An 18,747-nucleotide genomic window follows, 5' to 3' on the forward strand; every position below is an offset into this window, starting at 1 on the left:
CAGGTTGAGATAGCAAGAGGAGTGAGATGACCTTTAAGCTCGTTCAGCTTGTTCAGTTTCATATCGTTTCCCAAGAACAAGGTCTCGATGTTCAGATTGCATTTACACCCGGCTGAGATCTGATCATTGTGCGAGCCAGATCATCATCAGACTCTTAATGCCCAAAATCATGGCAGGGGAAATTCAAAAAAGCATTTTGTGTAGCCCACAGAAGTGTCTCTGCGCAGTATTCCTCATACAGCATTTGTCGTCCTTTTTACGTCTCCGTGCCGGTGATGGCCGTGGCCAAAGGCATTATGCTTTTGGGATGTCCGTCTGTCTGTCCATCCATCTGGCACATTCTTGTGAATCTCAACAACACCTCAAGTGAAATTCTTTAAAATTTTGCACAAATATTCACATGGAGTCAACGATGAGCTGATTAGGTTTTGGTGGCCATAGGTCAAAGGTCAAGGTCACTGTGACCTCATCAGTCTTGTTCTTGTGAATGTGATGTCTCAAAAGCATCTTGAGGGAATTTCTTCAAATTTGGCAAAAACGTTTGAGGAGACTCAAGGACAAACTGATAGATTTTGGTGGTCAAAGGTCATAGTGATCTTGCATTTGTCTCATTCTTGTAAACAAGATATCTCAAGAAAACCTTGAGGGAATTTTTTCAAATTTGGCACAAATGGACTCAAGAATGAACTGGTTAGAATCTGGTGGTTGAAGGTCAAAGATCAAGGTCAAGGTGACCTCATACATGTTTTTGGCCATAACTCAAGAACCTTGGGTGTCCACCTTGAAACTGTGCTGATTGTATAGATCTTATGTGTGCGAAGAAACTGTGTTTTTACAAGCATGGATGTAAACTGTAAGTGCAACTTGACTGGTGCGCAGAGGCAAACAACCCTATGGCCGTTATCTTGTTTATTAAAAGGATGGTTCAGATCTTTTGATGTGGGGCTGTGATAGATACTTACCCATAGTCATTGTTTTACATTCAGTAGATGTCAGTCAGCAAGCCCAGTTTAGAGAAACGGACAGGTGTACCAACACCGAAGCTGAGCAAGGAACTGCAGTTGACTACAACATATTTTAGCCTCCTAAAAAAAAATCTCCTACAGTTTCAGTGTCTCTCTATTGAGAATATTTTCAGGACTTTACCTTGCTGCAGACGGCGCATTTCCACAGGGAAGCCCATCTATGCTTTTGTCAAAGCCACCAGACTATTAACAAAAACAGTAATTTAAGTTCACTGAATACGGTGAATCCGAGTTAACAATTTTAACTGCTAAAGTCACACAATAATGCAAGCTTACTAACTGATTGAGGCAGCGGTAGACCAGCAACTCCCATTTTTGGCAAAGTTAAATAACTGTTTTTCCTATGGAGTCTGGCTTTGAAGAAAGTGATATAACACCCTTGAGTTATCTGATGGAAAGCTCTGACAGACTGCAATATAATGTGGTGAAAATATTCTAAATAAAGTGCAAATTTAGGAGTTTTGAAAAGTTTTCTTTTCAATGGGGAGTTTTGTTTAGGTGGCTCAAATGTGTTTTGTTGCTGACCCCTGTATAGCAGTACATTAGTTAGGTTCTGTGTCGGTACTCCTGCCAGCTTCTCCCAGCTAGGGGTTTGCTGACAGACATCACTTTGAGTGATTTGAAGTTTGTGAGGGGGCGGTGCATACGGTTGAAGATAAACATTACAACCATGTCAGTTAAAACCTGCAAATTCATCAGAGAAAGAGCTTAAATGGCTGTTTGAGTTAAACCAAAGGCCAACCACTAAGTCACCTTATAAAGAAATAAGCAAGTCAACTCTGTATTATAAAGAAAAATCTAAAACAGCTGTGCTGCTTTAATCACTGTTTGACCTTGTGTCAAATTACACTTGAGCTGAAGCTTTTGCTCACTTTCTTCTTCCTTTCATCTCTTCCTTAAGTGACGGGAACTATGATGTAATGAGACACAAATGAGGAAAGCCAGGAAGCAGTTAAGACGACCAAATCAAAGTTAATGTGTTCTTATCTCTGCCAGGTCCTGGCTTTTTGCATGATTGTGTGATCAGAAGGACAGTGTCAGAAATTCTGTGTTAGATTCTGTGACTGCTGACTGAAAAGGTCTTTTCTTTGGGGGAAGCCTTTGTGGCCTGCTTGACCAAATCATGCCTCATTACTACTGTAGATGTCATCGAGCTCCTGCAGCTCATCCAGTCATGCAGACACATAGGACATTTCCTGAAGGAGGGTACATGCTTATCTCTTTTGCCCTTAATTAAATGTATTTTTCCCTCTTATTGCTCATAACTATGCTAGGATGTATTTTGTACTATGAAAAACATAGTTTGTTCAAGGTTAAATTTATTTTCTGTTCTTGATAACTGACTTTTCTTAATTTCACTAAAAAATTGAAGACCCTTGGGGGGTGAGAAAAAATCTGAAACTTGATTGATTGTGATTATGATTATTATTATTATTTTTTTTTTTTTTTTGCTGTATGTTTTACAGATAAATTAATTAACAAGTTGAAAACAGTCACTAGTTGTAGCCTAAGTGAAAATATTTCATCCTAAACAAGTATTTCTCTCTGTGTGTTGCAGCCAGAGAATCTGCTCCTGGCCAGTAAGATGAAGGGAGCAGCGGTGAAGCTTGCAGATTTCGGTCTCGCCATCGAGGTGCAGGGGGACCAACAGGCATGGTTCGGTAAGAAACAATGTTTGACAACAGCTTTAATTTTTAATCTTATTATCTTCATTTATTCCACACTGTTGCCTTTCAGCAGCAATGTTTGCTTCAGAAGAGAAACCTTCATCTCTGCTTGATAAAATAAAGTTTTATATTAGTGGTGAGCCAGAGTTTGTGTTTATATACATTATGATAATCATTTGCTCTATTTTTTTCCTTTTATAACAGAATTAAAGAGTGTACATATTAGAGAAGGTACTAAATAATTAATAATTTGTCCTGAGGGAAAAATCTTTGTTAAAGAACTGTCCAAAACAATTTTGTGTGTGTTAACAGTCTTGTAGAATCGGTGCATGTGTGTGTTCATAGTTTAGTTATTTTACGGTCTCATGTGAATCTTAGTTTTGCATTCAACACAGCATAAATGGGGGACTCAATTGTTTAATTCAGTTAAGACATTAAAAGAAGAGGAAGATAAAGATATGTTGAGATAATTTCACTGCGCTCATTTGTCTAGAAAACACACACACAAATATTTAGCATTTTGTAGCACTTGATAGGGAGATCAGAAACTCTTGTGAACTCATAGTGTTTCTTAAATCATACATTAATCACACATAATACTGTATTTCATTAATGTGTTGCAATTTCATAAAACAAGTTTATATGTTTTTTTGCAGGTTTCGCAGGAACTCCAGGGTATCTGTCCCCAGAGGTGTTGAGAAAGGACCCGTACGGCAAACCAGTGGACATTTGGGCATGTGGTCAGTCTAGTTTTTGTCTGTTTGTATGCTGCTGCATTCATAATCTCAATGTTTATTAGGAAATGCATGCCTCTGAAACTATATTTCACATGTTTTTCTGTGTAGGTTGTATTAACAGTGTATTCATGTAGATTTTATGTGTTTGTCAGGTGTGATCCTGTACATCTTGTTGGTGGGCTACCCTCCCTTCTGGGACGAGGACCAACACAAACTGTACCAACAAATCAAGGCTGGCGCATATGATGTGAGTATTTTTTATTATGTTCTTGTAGTTACCTTCCTCTACATCTGTGTGTGTAATCTGCATATGCAGAGGTTCAAAGAAATTTGAAAACCTTTTAAGGGTTACTTGTGTAAGCCCAAATTCTCCAGACTCCATTTAAGAAATACTAAGTATGACATGACCATGACAGAATGAGTCAGTCGTGTCGTGGAAATGTACATTATATTGAATTTATCAAGACAACAGGTTAATATGGAGACAGTTTTTACTTCAATTGTTCAACAAGGCGAATTAGAAATAAAGGCTTGGTGCACTCTGGCACTGGGGTAAAGCCCACTGCTTAAGAGTTTACACATCTTATTAGTAAAAAATAATTATAAGTGCGTTTTGATAATTCCTCTTTCACGGAGCTCATTTTTGCTCGCTCATCACAGGTTTGCTTATTAAATGTATTTTACAAATGGATCCATGAAGATGAGTGATGCGTTTCGTAGAGTCTGTTAGAAAGAAAACTCCATCTGTTTTCATAAAACTTGAATTCTAATACATAATCTTAATCATCATTTATGCGACTGGTTAAACAAGCACAGAGCCTCGAGATGAGCCCTGCAGGACACCTTCAGTTCAAGTCTCGTCAAATAACACACTCCACATTCTGTCATGCAAGTCATTTAGAAATTTAATTTTAGTTTTTAATTGCTTGTGTCTTGTTATTGCATGATTTTGATCTAGCTGTAGAAAGGAGTGATACACTATGAAAGAGCAATAGGCTTATTTATCAGATCTTGTCATAGTCCTCTGGGAGATAGGAATTTATTACCCGTATTAATTTCCATAATTGGAAGCAACCACATCTAATGAATGTGCATAATATGAGCATTGAAATGAAGAGACTGACAAGCACTTGTAATAATGTGCACTTGAGTATCACTGTCATGTAGATGCCTTAAATTGCATTTTTCTTCCTTTTGGTCAGTAATTGACAACTGGCACTCTAATGCTTTAAGTAAATGTCTCTGGACAACTTGCTTTGATTTTTAGTAGTAAACATGTTTGCTGGCGATTAATGCTGCTAGTATGGAGAGCTGAGGGCGGCAGGTGTGGAGTGCGAGAACTTATGCTGACTTTTAACACTCCCACCTGTTACAACTGAAGGGCTTGCTCCTGAAGGGCATGCATTGACTGTGAGCCACGGCAGTCTGAAAATCACTCCATTTTACTTTAATAAAACAATGAGTGATTTTCTTTCATACTACTGAAATGACCCATTAAGACAAATATTTCCACTAATCAACACATTGTGCATTTCCCAAAACAAAAGAAAGTAGAACATTTTTTTGGGGGGGACTTTCAGACAATTCATTTTTCTAATCGTTTTTAATCACAGAATTTCTGTAGTTAATAGTGATTAATCGCATTTTTTGATCGCATGTTTTCAGTTACAAAACAATTGTGAAATCCATGCTAACAAACTGAAGCAGTTCTTACTAGATTGTCTTGATTAGGAATCACATGACAGCAGAAAACTGCATGGGATGAGAATAAAGAGACTCATGGGTACCCATAGATCCCATTTTCATTTAGATATCTTGAGGTCAGAGGTGTGATTCCTGTGAAATAGCTATGCCGTTTTTCCATTGCCAAAGTTTAGCCTAACTTTGGACAGTTATTCTACCTTCTTACTGAGAAGATAGCAGGGCATGACACCAATAGATTCCTACTGTGTTCTAGTTTCATATGATACCAGTATCATCACTCTAGCTTTAAAACTCAGCCCGGTACAACCTCTTAAAGACAGGAATGTTAAACAGAGATTAACGTGATCAAAAACAAAAGACAAGTTAATTACAGACCTTAATTGGGTGTCACTATTGTACTTATCAAACGTTTTTCTCAGAGTACATACATTGTCCGGATAACATGCTTTATCTATATACAATCTATTAATAATCTGCAAAAGTGTCTGACCCAAATTTAATAAGAAAATATCCATTGCAGAAATGCACGCTGCAGTTTTTATTAAGTTTGCGGTCTGATTGTGCATGTCTTTAATGCCTAGATAAACATGATGAATCATCTTATGTTTGTGATAAGTGATTTTAAGTGGATGTATTATCACATAAGGAAGCATTAAACATGTTCAGGAAAAGTGAAAAGGTAGATAAAGTGATAAAACAGACAAATCAAAGTGGCCGACAAAGCACAAGGTCCAGCATTTCAGAGCAGAGCCGGTGGAGATTGGGTTAATACTGACGTAATTTCAGTCCAGTGCACCCATGAATGCCTTGTAAAAAGAGATAAGTTGCAGCCTGTAATAATTGAAGTCTATTAATGGTGAAGTTCAAATTCAACTTTTAATGGACCCAAACCAAAACTCCTGGTCTGCTATTTGTATATATTATAATGATCAGATATTGTATTCATGAATAAAAAGATGATCTTTCTATTTTTGCTTCAAATGATCTGGTTATAGAAGCTACAAATCTATATTAAATGCACTTTGGTTTTCATCGCTTCTTCGTATTTGTAAATCCTGTTTGCATGAAGTTTACACTTGATCATCTGAAGTTGAGAATTTTCTCTGTGAAACTGACAGTCGCAAATTACACAATCTAAGTAGATTCAGCAGAATAGACATTCTTATGTCTCCTGCTATCATCACGATCCTTCTTGAAATGCATATGCAGAGAGACACAGATTACTCACAGGCTGCAACTCTAGCCTGCTGTGTCTGTAATTATTTCAGAGTCAAGAGTAGCAGGGTATTACACTAGATATCATCTTGCTAATAATCAAAATATAAATGACAATATGAAGAGAAGTGCATTTAATATTTTATTTCTTTTAACTGGCATATCAGTAACTGTCAGAGCTGTTTTTGGTCATCAGTACCAACATAACATCCAGTCTCCTGCTGTGGTGGTAACATACCACTCATGATTCTCTAATTTCTGCCTAACTACCTGGTGTATCGGCACATTTTGCAGTTGCTGGGCTCTTGAGGGTTAATTATGCTAAGATGACAATGTTTTTGAATCATAAGCTGAATCTCAATCTGGGTAACTAATTAGTGCCAAAAACAAAATATTGTCAAGTGACTGAAACAAGAACAATTTCTTCATTTCTTTGACACAAACATATGAATTTATGAGTATATATGTGTTCATAATGCATGTGTGTGAAGCCAGTTGTTCCGTGATAAAATGTTAAATGAAAGCGCAAGAACAGTGATATACATTTTTAACACCTCTTGCTCTTTTATCTCCCTCTTTCAGTTTCCCTCTCCAGAGTGGGACACAGTGACCCCCGAGGCCAAGAATCTGATCAATCAGATGTTAACGATTAACCCTGCCAAAAGGATCACTGCCGACCAGGCCCTCAAGCATCCCTGGGTCTGCGTAAGTCACATTCCTCGTCTTCAAAAGAATTCTTAACCAGCACGTCAAACACTGGCGTAGATGTTGGGGTCATCTTTCAACAAATTGCGTTACAGTTTTTCACCCTCTGCCTTATCAAGCAGTCACCTCTCTCTCTCACACACACACATGCAAACTGCCAGAGTTACACTGTAAAATATGTTAAGTGTTCAGGTTTTGGCTCTGCTTTTCAAAACAATAACACAATCATATCTATTAGTTTAGTGTTAAAATCATGGAGTGCTCTACACCTACAGAGACCTACATTATGCACTCAAGCACTTTAGACAACTTTTTGATAGGTGTATATGTTAATACCATGACCATAGAAATACGTGGTTCTGCTTCGCTGACAGGTGTCCATTAAGTAAGGAGTAATGCACAGTGAGTGGGTCATTATTGTTTAAAGTTGTTGTAGTTGTTAATATTTTGTACTGTTGATGTAACTGGGAAAATGTCATGCCTTTCCAAAGCTGGAGATGTGCTCAAATTGAGTCATGTAACTGTGAAACTGCAGATATCCAAAGCAGTGGTACCAGCTGTGGTTGCTCATTTCTAACGGTAAAGCTAACTCCCACTCTTGGTCAAAAAAAAAAAAAACAAAGTAGTTGGTCATTTAATGTCCTAATATAGAAAAAATGTGTATTTGGCTGGAGAAACAGGAAGTTAGATTTCACTATAATGTTGTTTCCTCCCCTCTACATACAGCAACGTTCCACTGTGGCCTCCATGATGCATCGCCAAGAGACTGTGGAGTGTCTGCGCAAGTTCAACGCCAGGAGGAAACTCAAAGTGAGTGTGGATATTCACATGCGCACACACACGAGCACACGTCCGTGTAACACAGATTCTTATCGTGTTGATTTTTGTGTCTCTCCAGGGAGCGATCCTCACAACGATGCTGGTGTCCAGGAACTTTTCAGGTGAGCTTTGGCAGGGATACTAATCACACATCAAGGGAGTCTGATTTGGCCCACAAACTACAAAACGGGGCCCGGTGCTGCTCATAATACACATATTTGAATGAAGCCGTTAAAGTAAGCACCAGGATTTAGAGAGACAGTCTTGTGACAAACGTCTCTTTTGCTGTTATATTTGATAATAATGACATTTTAGTTTGAAGTTTTATAGGCTTTATTGGTAATCATTTGTTCCTCATTTGATATCTCATAGCGGCCAAATGATAGAAATCTCTGTTCTTCCTCTCTTGTACTTTTTTTTTGGGTCTGAATCTGTTTTCCTTATAACTGCAAATTTTACTTCTTGTTCACATTTGCTTGTCAGCTCCGTCTGCAGTTTTGATTTTTCACTTCAGGGCTTTGGCTCGGATTTCCTCCTCGTAAGCAGTTTGATCACCAAAACACAGTTCACTTTTGATTGAACACCCAATTCTGTGGGCCAGACAATTGTCCAGCAAGCTAATGCATTAATGCTATTGGCCTTGTGTTTATATGCGTTCATGTAAGTAAAGCAGCTTCCTTGGATTACAGCCAGCTACTCTCTACCGGTCAAGATTGATCTGGACTGAAGAAAGCAAGACGAGCCAGACCTCTGAATTGCTTTATACGTAACTGCAGGCACGTTTATCAAATGAATGTCCACGGAAATAAGACTGATAAGTTTGGGGCGCAGGTACTTTGGTGCTGAGAAGATTTCCCATCTTCTGCTTCACTTCATTTTAATAAAAAGGAGTTAGGTATCACAAAAAAGCTTGACTACAGTAAGCCCACTTGATCCACCTTGTTGAAGCCCATGTTTTGTGTAATACTATGAAAACTTTAAGAAATCCAGAAAATAAAAAGGCTGTCAGGTTTTAGCGAGGCTCTCGTCCCACCTTTGCGTCCACATTGAATCCCTTTCTGTCCAATAGTGGGACGGCAGCATACCAGCCCTGCCGCTACCACCAGCACGGCCGCAATGGCACAGGAAGGTACGTCTGCTTGAGGGGGTGCTGGAGTCGGGCACTGCCAACTTTGTACTCAGGCTGTTGGCATGTGGCCTGGGCTGCTTGAACCCCTCCACCTGCTGCCTGCTGCCTGCACACTGATGAACCACTTTTGTATGGTCGTCGTTGCACTGGGGCATCCTAAACACACGCACAAACATGTAAATGGATACCACAAACAAAGCTCGGCTCTTGACCTTTCAGTATCGCCGCGTGTCTTGATGCTCTCATAAACAGAGCTCCTCTCCAGGACCGGCTATTTAATTTCCTGTGTCGAACACAACGGCCATTTAACTGACACCCAGCATGACCCTCTGACATCCCTCCAACGAACGCAGCTGCCACCTAGCAAAGCTCTGTTTACACATCTCAGCATTACCACAACTTGTGCAGGCTGCATATCCTTCTCTCTACGGTGTAAACATTTTAACCTTTTATATCACAAATATAAATAGACACGCCAGCCTTCAACCTCACGTAACGCTCCCAGTTTTACCTCCTTCGAATTGGTTTGTATCCACAGTCCTCGGCTAATGCCCAGTCGATGCCTGCCTGTGCTCGCTGCAACCTTCCCTCCGCATGGCTCTGGCACTAACAGCCAGCCAAGCATGTGTATGAGCATACAGTACAGAACAGTATGCCAACCTGCATGGGAAGCTGTATCAACAGAATGCACAGTGTCCTTTGTTATCTCTTTTTCTTTGTCTCCTCTCTTCCGCCTGCTCTGTTGTGTTTGTGTGACCACAAAGAACCTAAAGGCGTCAGTATGCTTCAAACAGAGTGTTTGTAGGATCATCAAACAGTGTCTTAAGCCACCACCCCTCAGACCTTTCCGACTTCGAATTTAGGAAGGGCTTTGTTAGGTATTTTTTGTCATTTTCCAAAAACCTTAATCTGAAGAGGTCAAAACTCTGGCAACAATTTTGGTATGAAAAATGTATTTTCAGCTTATGCACATTATTTTTAAATAAGATCATAAAAACTAAAAAGCTGAAAAAAACATATAAATGACAGCCAATCATATACTAAATATAGACAAACATATCAGCCAATGGGGTGTTCCCACTTTAATGTATTTGGTCATGTGATTTCAGGCCAGTCATATTTGCCATATTTGGTCCATGAACAGGAAAAATGCATCTATAGAGAAGCATCCTGCAGATATAGTGTAGGGCTTTTTCCTAAAATGGGCCCCTATAATGTGGTGTACTTTGCAAACACTATATATAGTAAAAACAGAAGAACAAGTGGTGAGATACTTTGTAAATGCACAAATAAAAGATGGAATACCAAAAACTATATACCACTGAACAGCAACAAGCTAATTAACTGAGAAGTTTTCAATCATGGAGATAAATTATAAAAAAAAATATCAGAAGTCATAGTCCTGAGAAATTATTACTGTACCACGTCTTTGGCTGAACTAAAGGACTTCAGTTCCTTTATAACAGACAGAGATAAAATAAGAAGTTTCAGTAACAGAAATCCGTAATTCCATATCCACATCGCCTGTTTGCTCAGCAGAAAAGCGATGGCAGAGCGCTTCGCCCCAGCACTTCATAAAAACTGATGTGCTATGCATTGGTTTTGTTTCTCTGGCAACAAAATCTTGACACCACAGCTAGATAATTTAACACCTTATTAGCCAAAGGTTGAATAAACAGTTAGCAACAAGCTTAGAATCTATACAGTTATAAAAGCACAACACTCACGAGCATTACTTGTTTCCAAAAAAATTAGCTTTCCTGTCTTCATTGTGACAGTAGCTTAGCTGAAGAGGCAGCAGTGACATCACCAGTGTCTTCCTGAAAACTGTTTGGAGCAGCTGCACAAAAAAAGCCAAAGCACTCATAAAGTAAGCGCTCTCCTTATTGGGAATGACAAAGATGCTGGTGTTCTAAAAAAAGAACGCAATGTTGACACAGGCCGTAAATGTTGCTGCTGCTCCATGTATTAGGCTGTTTTAAGGACTTAAGATAAATGTTCCACACTTAAAGTTTCCCCAAAGATTTTATTGCTTATTGCCATTTTTGAAACCAACATCAAACAAACGCGGCTACTTCCTGCCGTCTGAAATTGTGCCTCCTTATCCCCATTTGCACGGTTTATCACGTCTTTGCTTTGTGTGACGGCAGATTTTTAGCATCACCTCTGAAATTCAGAACAACCTTAAACGCTCTTGTGTTCAGATGTGCTCGGTCGACTCGTCGTGCAGACTAGTTTGTATGAAGCATACTGAACCATTCACAGAAAAAAGTCAGTCACATGACAGGGTCAGCTGCTTGCTTAAAGGCCGTTCATGCAGGATTTCTGGTTTGATAAAGCAGATGCGACGCCAATAAGTTGTTAATGTGGATTTATCTTGATGTTTGATTTCAGTTGTTGAATTTCCTCACCTCCTGTGTTGCATACAGTGTAAAATTGGAAAATTTGGTTATGACTTTGCAGAGATGTCTTGAACATAAAGGTTTCTGCTCAGTTTGATAACTGTTGAGAATGCACTCCTCGGCACCTTTTAAGATAAAGACTTTGAAGTGGATGCTGCATGTTTATGAGCCACTGTCATCGCATGAACCCACCACCTCTGTGAAATGACTTACAGAATGCCTTTTGACACACACTGAAAGTCTGACAGGTGTTTGTTCCTGCAGTTGTCATCTTCAGTTCTGTTTTCAGTTCAGATGTTAAGATGCAGATATTAAATACGTTACTGTTTTCTCGCCTTCTTCATTGCCCTCCTTCCTACTTTATAAATGGAAGGTAAGGGAGGATCACTGAACATGACTAACACAAATTTGAGTGTTTACACTGTTACAATGTATTTGTGTTTATTTTTCAACTATGTGTGTTTGTATGTGCATGCATGTGGACATTTTATTCAGTCGTGTGCTGGTGTCATTTCTATGTAAATCTGGTCATAACTGTTCAGTTTTTCAGGTGCATGCACATGGTATTATGTCAATGTGGTTAATGTAGGCTAACAGACAGTTTCGTTTAACATGAACTGGTTAGATTGCAGTTGGTGGAGTATATGTCAAAGGTTTGAATTTTAGTCTTATTTTAACATGTCACTTTTTACAAAGCACTAGTGGCTCAGTTGACAGTGTTAGCTGTATGGCACTGAAATAAAATGCATTTTTGTTTGTGGCACTCATGCAAATGAATGGTTGTTCTGGATAGAGGTGCCTCATGGACTCAGAAAGTAACTCATTTGATTAATTCATTAGTTAATTCATCCATTCATATTTGCTCACCTCTGCAGAGAGGTGGATTGTCTGCAGATAAAACACCTAACGACGATCAAGTTATCAGTTATTAGCAGAAGTGCTTATTATGCTGTGCTGAAATTTATGTCAATGATTGGGGCTGACTACTTTTTTGTTTATTTGTTTCTCCTATATTTAAAGTTTATTGTTTAAGTTGCTTGCAGTTTTTTTTTTATCTCTACAACCATTCAAATTTTCAAAAGAAATAAAGTACATGGGAAGGGAAATTTGACCAAATTAAAAGAAACATTTGAAAGCCAAAAACCAGTGATTTAATTTAAAATTGCAATAGACAGATATAATATTTATAAGTATCTGAAAACAGAACTACAGCATGAGTGCCTCTCAATCTCCAAAATGTCTCTTACTGTTTTGTTTTTTTAATTTCACCAAAGGTCACCGTTGTCAAGCTGTGAATCTAATTTCTGCCAATAAAAGAGAAAAATAGATTAATTTATGCATGACAAATATATTAATAAATACTTGTGTTCAAGAATCAATATTACGAAATATTAAGTCATAATTATAAGATAGTCACAATTGTATTATTTTACCTACTAAAGTTTTTACTGATACTTTTGAACATTTTTTTAACATTATTTCTAATAAATGTTATTCACTCATAAATTTTGACTTACTACTGTAGCTCATATTTTTCTAAGTTCAACACTTATTCAAATACTTACCATTTTTATTATCATGTACAATTTTTTCTAATCTTTTTTTTTCTTCTCTTAGCAGAAATTGGCCTTCATACAAACATAAACTATGTCCCTAAAGTGAATTGAAGGTGTGATTTGGCTCTGTAACAAAGTCAGTTTGTATTTATACCAAAAAAAGGCCCTCAGTGCACAGACATGCTTCAAAGCAGTTATTTTAATTCTTTTAATTGAAAGTTTTCCCTTTTTTTAGCTGATTATTCAATTTTCTAAGTTCACTTTTTATTTTCAATTTGCAAAACATACACATAGTCATAAATATTACATTTCATTAATTGCCCTCATTATACGCCACACTTTTTGGTGAGATTTTTGCTTGTACAACAGTTGCACTCTACTAAATACATGTTGTGAAATCAGGTGGATGCTTTACAAGGCCTGATAAACTTTTATTGGACGCTCTACTTAGGTTTGTCCTGCCGACTGAGTGATCTCACTGTGGTGCCTGTAGGACGATTACCCCTCACAATGTGTCTTAACCATCTTGTCTTTCTGTCTTTCAGCTTGCAAAACCTTACTAAACAAAAAGTCGGATGGTGTGAAGGTAAGTTCTCTAACCCATGAGGTTTGGTTTTTTTTTTTACTTTACTGCTTCTGTCTTACTTCCTCTTCCTCTCTCCTGTTGTCTCCCTTTTGGTCTGTCACCCTAACTACTCTCTAATAACATGTGTCTTTGATATTATGAGCATATGGACAGCAGTATGTTCTTTATGTTGGATTACCTTTGTGCTCTGGTGCTCCGTTTGTTAGATTTTCTAGTTGCTTAAAATGTGATTAAAGATTTCTCAGGTTTAGGGAAATTGATTAATCTTGAATAAAAAACGAAAGTAGCCGCTTATTTATGTGTATGAGGTGGCAGTTAAAGTTGGGGCACAGATACTACTAATGTGAGATTAAAATGAAAGTAAGGGACATTTTAAAGACCAATAGACTTTTAAAATGCTGTTTTGTTTTTTAAATGTATTTATTCATTTTATTCACAGCGGTACGAGCCACCATGTCTTGGTGCTTACTTTGTTTTGATCGACAGTCAGCGTCAATGCATGCAGTGAAGCGCCATGATCAACAAGGGCCAAAATAAAATTCCAATTACATACAGTAAATTAAACAATAGCTGACCCCCTTTAAAAAAAACCCAAACATTATATGGATAAACTGCACGACCAATAATTTAAATCCTTTGGTTCTCCTTTAAAAGTTAACTCCCTGTAATGTTTTTGCAGCTGATTCTTTTTCTGTCCCCTTGTCTCATCTTTCTTCCTGTACAAGCTTGTGCAGCCAATTTATTTTTCTCTCTTTCTGGGATCAATCTGGCAGCTTCACTTTTTAACTCTTTTTATAAAGTTCCTTGTTTCCCGATGACCCTTTTTTTTCCTCCTCCTTTCCATTGCTGTCTGTCAGAAAAGGAAGTCCAGCTCGAGTGTTTGTTTGATGGTGAGATCGGCTCTGTCGTTTTCTTTCATTTTTCATTCTTTGTCTCTCCGAGTCTTTTTCCCCCTCCGGTTCTCCCCTTCCTCTTCTCTCTTTCATTTTTTTCCCTTTTGGGCAGAGATGCTTAAGGCGTTGTCTATGGCAGTTTTCGTCTTGTTCCGATTTCTGTTGGATTTCCAATTTCCATTCAACATTTCTGCATCCCCTTTCTGCCATAAGCGCCACCAAAACCATTTCAGCTCCTGACAAATAAAACACACACACACACACACACACACACACACACACACACACACACACACACACACACACAGTTACTTACACACACAGTTGCCTCTAAGCGTTAGCCTCTCCTGATGTCTAACCCATCCCTCAATGGATAAGATCAAGTATTTTGTCTTATCAACATCCCTGGCATCACAGGAGTGAGAGACATTTTAATCGTCGTAATCATCAGTATATAATCATTTTCCTTTTTTTTCAATTATTGCATATTTATTTGACCCTCATTATTTTTCATTTGTGTGAACTTTTTTTTCTCTCCCTCTACCTGTAAATGAAACAGCTGTCTTGGTCAGCTGCAGATAAAAAGCACAGTTGAACTTAACTTGTTTTATTTTTTATAAAATTTTGAGATTAATTTCATTATTTTTTGGGGGGGGTAATTTGGTCTATTTGTAATTTTAATTAGATGCACTTTTATTTTAATTAATTTTCAAATTAAAATAGATGCTGCTAATAATTATACCCTATTAACAGTCAAATGTTGTATCTAATGCAGTACAGGAGTTTTAGATAACTTGCTTTGGGAATTATATATATATATATATATATATATATATATATATATATACACATATAAATCTACAAAATTCTTTTCATTAAAAAAAAAAAGAAACCAAAATTGTCAAATGTTGCCTAAATACAAGCAGTCACAAAAACTTCCAACTGAACTACCAAGGTAAAATACAGATTAAAATTGATAGAATAGATATTTTATATTTTATGTGTTATAGACACAAATCAAATTATAAATAAAACATTTTGAGGTTTGATACTCAGCCTTAATCAGCCTTTAGTTATAAATACTGATACATGCTGCTCCGAACTTCTCAGTTCTGTTTTTTTGTAGCTGTTGGGGAACTGAAAACATCTCACTTTATACACGAAAGTCTGCAGTTTAGGTCCTTGGATCCAATTGTGCTAAACAGAACTGACATTTTTAAGAATAGTTAGTATGAGTGTGCAACAGGATAAGAACCTAACATGTCAAACATGTCAAATCAAGAACATTCGACTTCCTGAAATGTTTATCTCTGACCCTGTAACATAAGACTAACAGCTGTGGCTTCATAAAGCTGACTGCGGAAACGATGGGGAAATATAACATAGCATGTTTGTGCTTCTTGAGGGAAGTGTAGTTTGCCTTGTCAGCCTCAGTGTTGCACATTAGTTTTTCTGTTAGAAGATGTTCCTAGTTGGCCACGGAGACCGCCAAAATACTTTTTAAAGCCACACTGGGGTATTTGCTCGTTTCAGAGTTGTAGAAAAAAAAATATCTGAAAAACCTCTGAACACTTTGCTCTTAACCTTTCATTAACCATTCATCCACACCTCTTAACTTACTTGTGGGAATTCTGTTTTGCATTCAAGAAGCTTCTCCTTCTCCTTCCCCTCCAGTTAGCCCGAGGCCGAAGGGAGAGTCCGGCTCAAACTGTGTTTTCTGGTTCAAATCACACATCCCATTTTTAATCTGTGGCTATAATCTACGTCTCCTTTGTGGTGGAGCTGTACCACTGTTCTGTCTTGCTGTTTCCAACAAAACAGGACCAAAATAAGTGTTTGAGCGAGCAAAAAAAAAAAAAAAACGATACAGCGGCTCTCCAGGAATTTAGTATTACACTTCCAGTATGGGTCAAGCTCCAAAAACGAGATCCTAAATTTCCCATAATGCAACTGATATCATGTTTTTGTTAGTTAAACCCTCCATGGCTATTTTTCTTGTGCACACCTTTAGTTTAACAAGACTTTCTGTTCAAAGCTTGTAGTCTTTAATCCCAAAATGAGAAACCGTGATTACATTACTATGACAACATCAGTTTATTTTGTCAGACATGAAATTGCTTCTCCAAAGCAGATTATACAGCTTCATTCAGACGGTCAAAACGGGTCTAAACACGACTAATAAGATCTGTAGACTGCAAAAATAATGTCACGCATTGGTTTGTGCACTCCCAATATCGAAGCCTTGAGTTTGACATTTTGATTGCTGTCAATTTGGTTTTTGGAGCCAGAAGTGACCATATTGTGGCTTGTGACCCTCACGAAAGGCCTGTCTCTCAAATTGCCCCGCCCTTAATTATGCATAACTTTAAGCCCTAATTAAAGGTCAACTGGTAAGTTATATGAAAATTTACCTCGTGGCACAGTTTGCCATTCACTATAAAGTGACCCAGGGAAGATGTTTGGATGACCCGGAAGCTGATGTCACCCTGGTTCCCTCGTAAAAAATGGGAATGGGATTTTTCCATTGGATTTTGCATTACTGCAGAAAATAAGGTCTGTGGTAAACAGACGTTTATGATAATTACACATTTTCCTCAGCAAGATAATCTTCACAAATGAAATCTCATTTCACCACTTGTTAGCAACTGCCTTTTTTAAGACACATAAAAGCCTCAAAGTTCACGAGTCTTATGTCGTAGAACAAAACGTAAAAGTCTCTTAAACTTGTGTTAACCACAGACCTTATTTAAGGCTTCTGACCAAAAATCCATTAAAAAAAACCATTGAAGGTTAGACAAGGGAACTGGAGGTGCTGAAATGCTGCAGGATTTCCAGGATGTCCTAGTGCAACACTAGGACTCATTACTGGAGTCCTAAAACTGTTTTTGTACTAGGCTGTAAACATGTTTATTCCTGCTTTAAAGTTGGACATTTTAACATGGGGTTGACTGTGGCTATTCAAGGAACTTTTTTTTTTCTTGCTCTTCCATGTAGACTTCATTTTTTTGCCCCCTTTCCACTTTATAAAATTGCTTGAGTTACCATTTAATACATAATAGCCCATTTCTTGCAGTTATTGTGAGCAAAAGGATTTGTTTTGTTTCTCATAAAATATGACATAGATTACAGAAATCACCACAATAAGATTAGAAATAATGTTTATACTTGCAAATATATCTTAATACCTTCAACTGTACTTACAACTCCTGGCTCTCATTATATCTGTTAATTTCCCAGGACTGCATCCAATAAATGTGACAGTGAACTCAGTTTTTTATTTAATTAAAATGCATGCTGTACTCAGCATAGGCTCAGCAGGGTGCAACACTGCACCTGCAGGAAAGCAAACAGATTTAGACTGTGCAGGAGACTGTGTGAGAGTTGTGCATTAAGCAGTTTCAGCAATGCTAAAGTAGTTTTGTACATCAAATAGGCTTAATAATGTCTTCAAGCTGACTTTGCATGAGGAAAAGGAGGAAAATAACCACATACATACATACTTTTGCACGCACTATTCTCCACAATTGGAGAAAAACCTGTCATCAAGGCCTTTCACTGCATGCACAGACCTGGACTGGTAACCATTATTATTAATATGAAGTTATTTTCTGCATATTTTTAGCTGTGTTTCTGCCAGCAATAGTTCACCAATTTCTGGTGCTTGTGTTAGATACAGACTGTGATTTCTCTTTTTATCCCAGCAGATGTTGATTTTACATATTTGTAAATGTGCTGGGAAAATACCTAAAAACAATCTGAAAATATGTTCGTTGTTCTAAAAAAAATACATGTGCTGACTAACTGTTGTTTATTTTTACTTTTTTTTATGTTATGAAATGTCTGCAAAAATTGTAGACAGTGAATGCAGGCATACACCAGGACGCTAGACTCAAAGAGCCCATCAATCAATGCGCAGATTTCTAATTGAATAAAAATGTCAGTTAAACCAGTAAGGAAGTCAGCGCACTAACGTTGTCGGAGCAGGGCACTGTTTCTTCTGGTTCCTGATGACCAAAAGGAGAGATTATTTTCAAGCTACATGCACAAAGGCACGAAAGTACAACAACAACTGCCCTTTAAAGTGCACAAAGCAGCAAGGTGCAGATGATTGATTCGTGTAATGGCTCTATTCCTGTTTTCCACCTGAGATTCCCATAGGGTGGTTTATGGTTTAGACCCAGCGGGAGCAGCGGGAGTCATTCTGTGTTGTGTTTCTTTGCCCCAGTCGCAGGGAACCAACAGTAAAAACAGTGTAGTAAGCAGCAGCAGCACCAAAGACAGCAGCATGTCATCTTCAGCACCAATGGTA

The 18,747-nt window shown here is 37.8% G+C and overlaps 1 protein-coding gene across 18 annotated transcripts in view; it reads left to right on the forward strand.

Annotated features, from left to right (window-relative positions):
- Positions 1-18,747, forward strand: part of camk2g2 (calcium/calmodulin-dependent protein kinase (CaM kinase) II gamma 2) — a 75,682-nt gene that overhangs the window by 43,545 nt on the left and 13,390 nt on the right. For 5 of the 18 annotated variants that reach the window (XM_042502213.1, XM_042502212.1, XM_042502214.1 and 2 more), the window contains exons 7-15: positions 2,584-2,686; positions 3,349-3,432; positions 3,582-3,676; positions 6,931-7,053; positions 7,780-7,863; positions 7,952-7,994; positions 8,942-9,001; positions 13,505-13,545; positions 18,664-18,744. In XM_042502213.1, coding sequence (XP_042358147.1) covers positions 2,584-2,686; positions 3,349-3,432; positions 3,582-3,676; positions 6,931-7,053; positions 7,780-7,863; positions 7,952-7,994; positions 8,942-9,001; positions 13,505-13,545; positions 18,664-18,744 — 714 coding nt within the window. Of the gene's footprint in view, positions 1-2,583; positions 2,687-3,348; positions 3,433-3,581; positions 3,677-6,930; positions 7,054-7,779; positions 7,864-7,951; positions 7,995-8,941; positions 9,002-13,504; positions 13,546-14,402; positions 14,436-18,663; positions 18,745-18,747 lie in introns of all 18 variants that reach the window. The other 13 variants (XM_042502220.1, XM_042502221.1, XM_042502224.1 and 10 more) reach the window with 5 other exon arrangements.

This window comes from Plectropomus leopardus, chromosome 15 (assembly GCF_008729295.1).
Source record: "Plectropomus leopardus isolate mb chromosome 15, YSFRI_Pleo_2.0, whole genome shotgun sequence".
NCBI lineage: Eukaryota > Metazoa > Chordata > Actinopteri > Perciformes > Serranidae > Plectropomus > Plectropomus leopardus.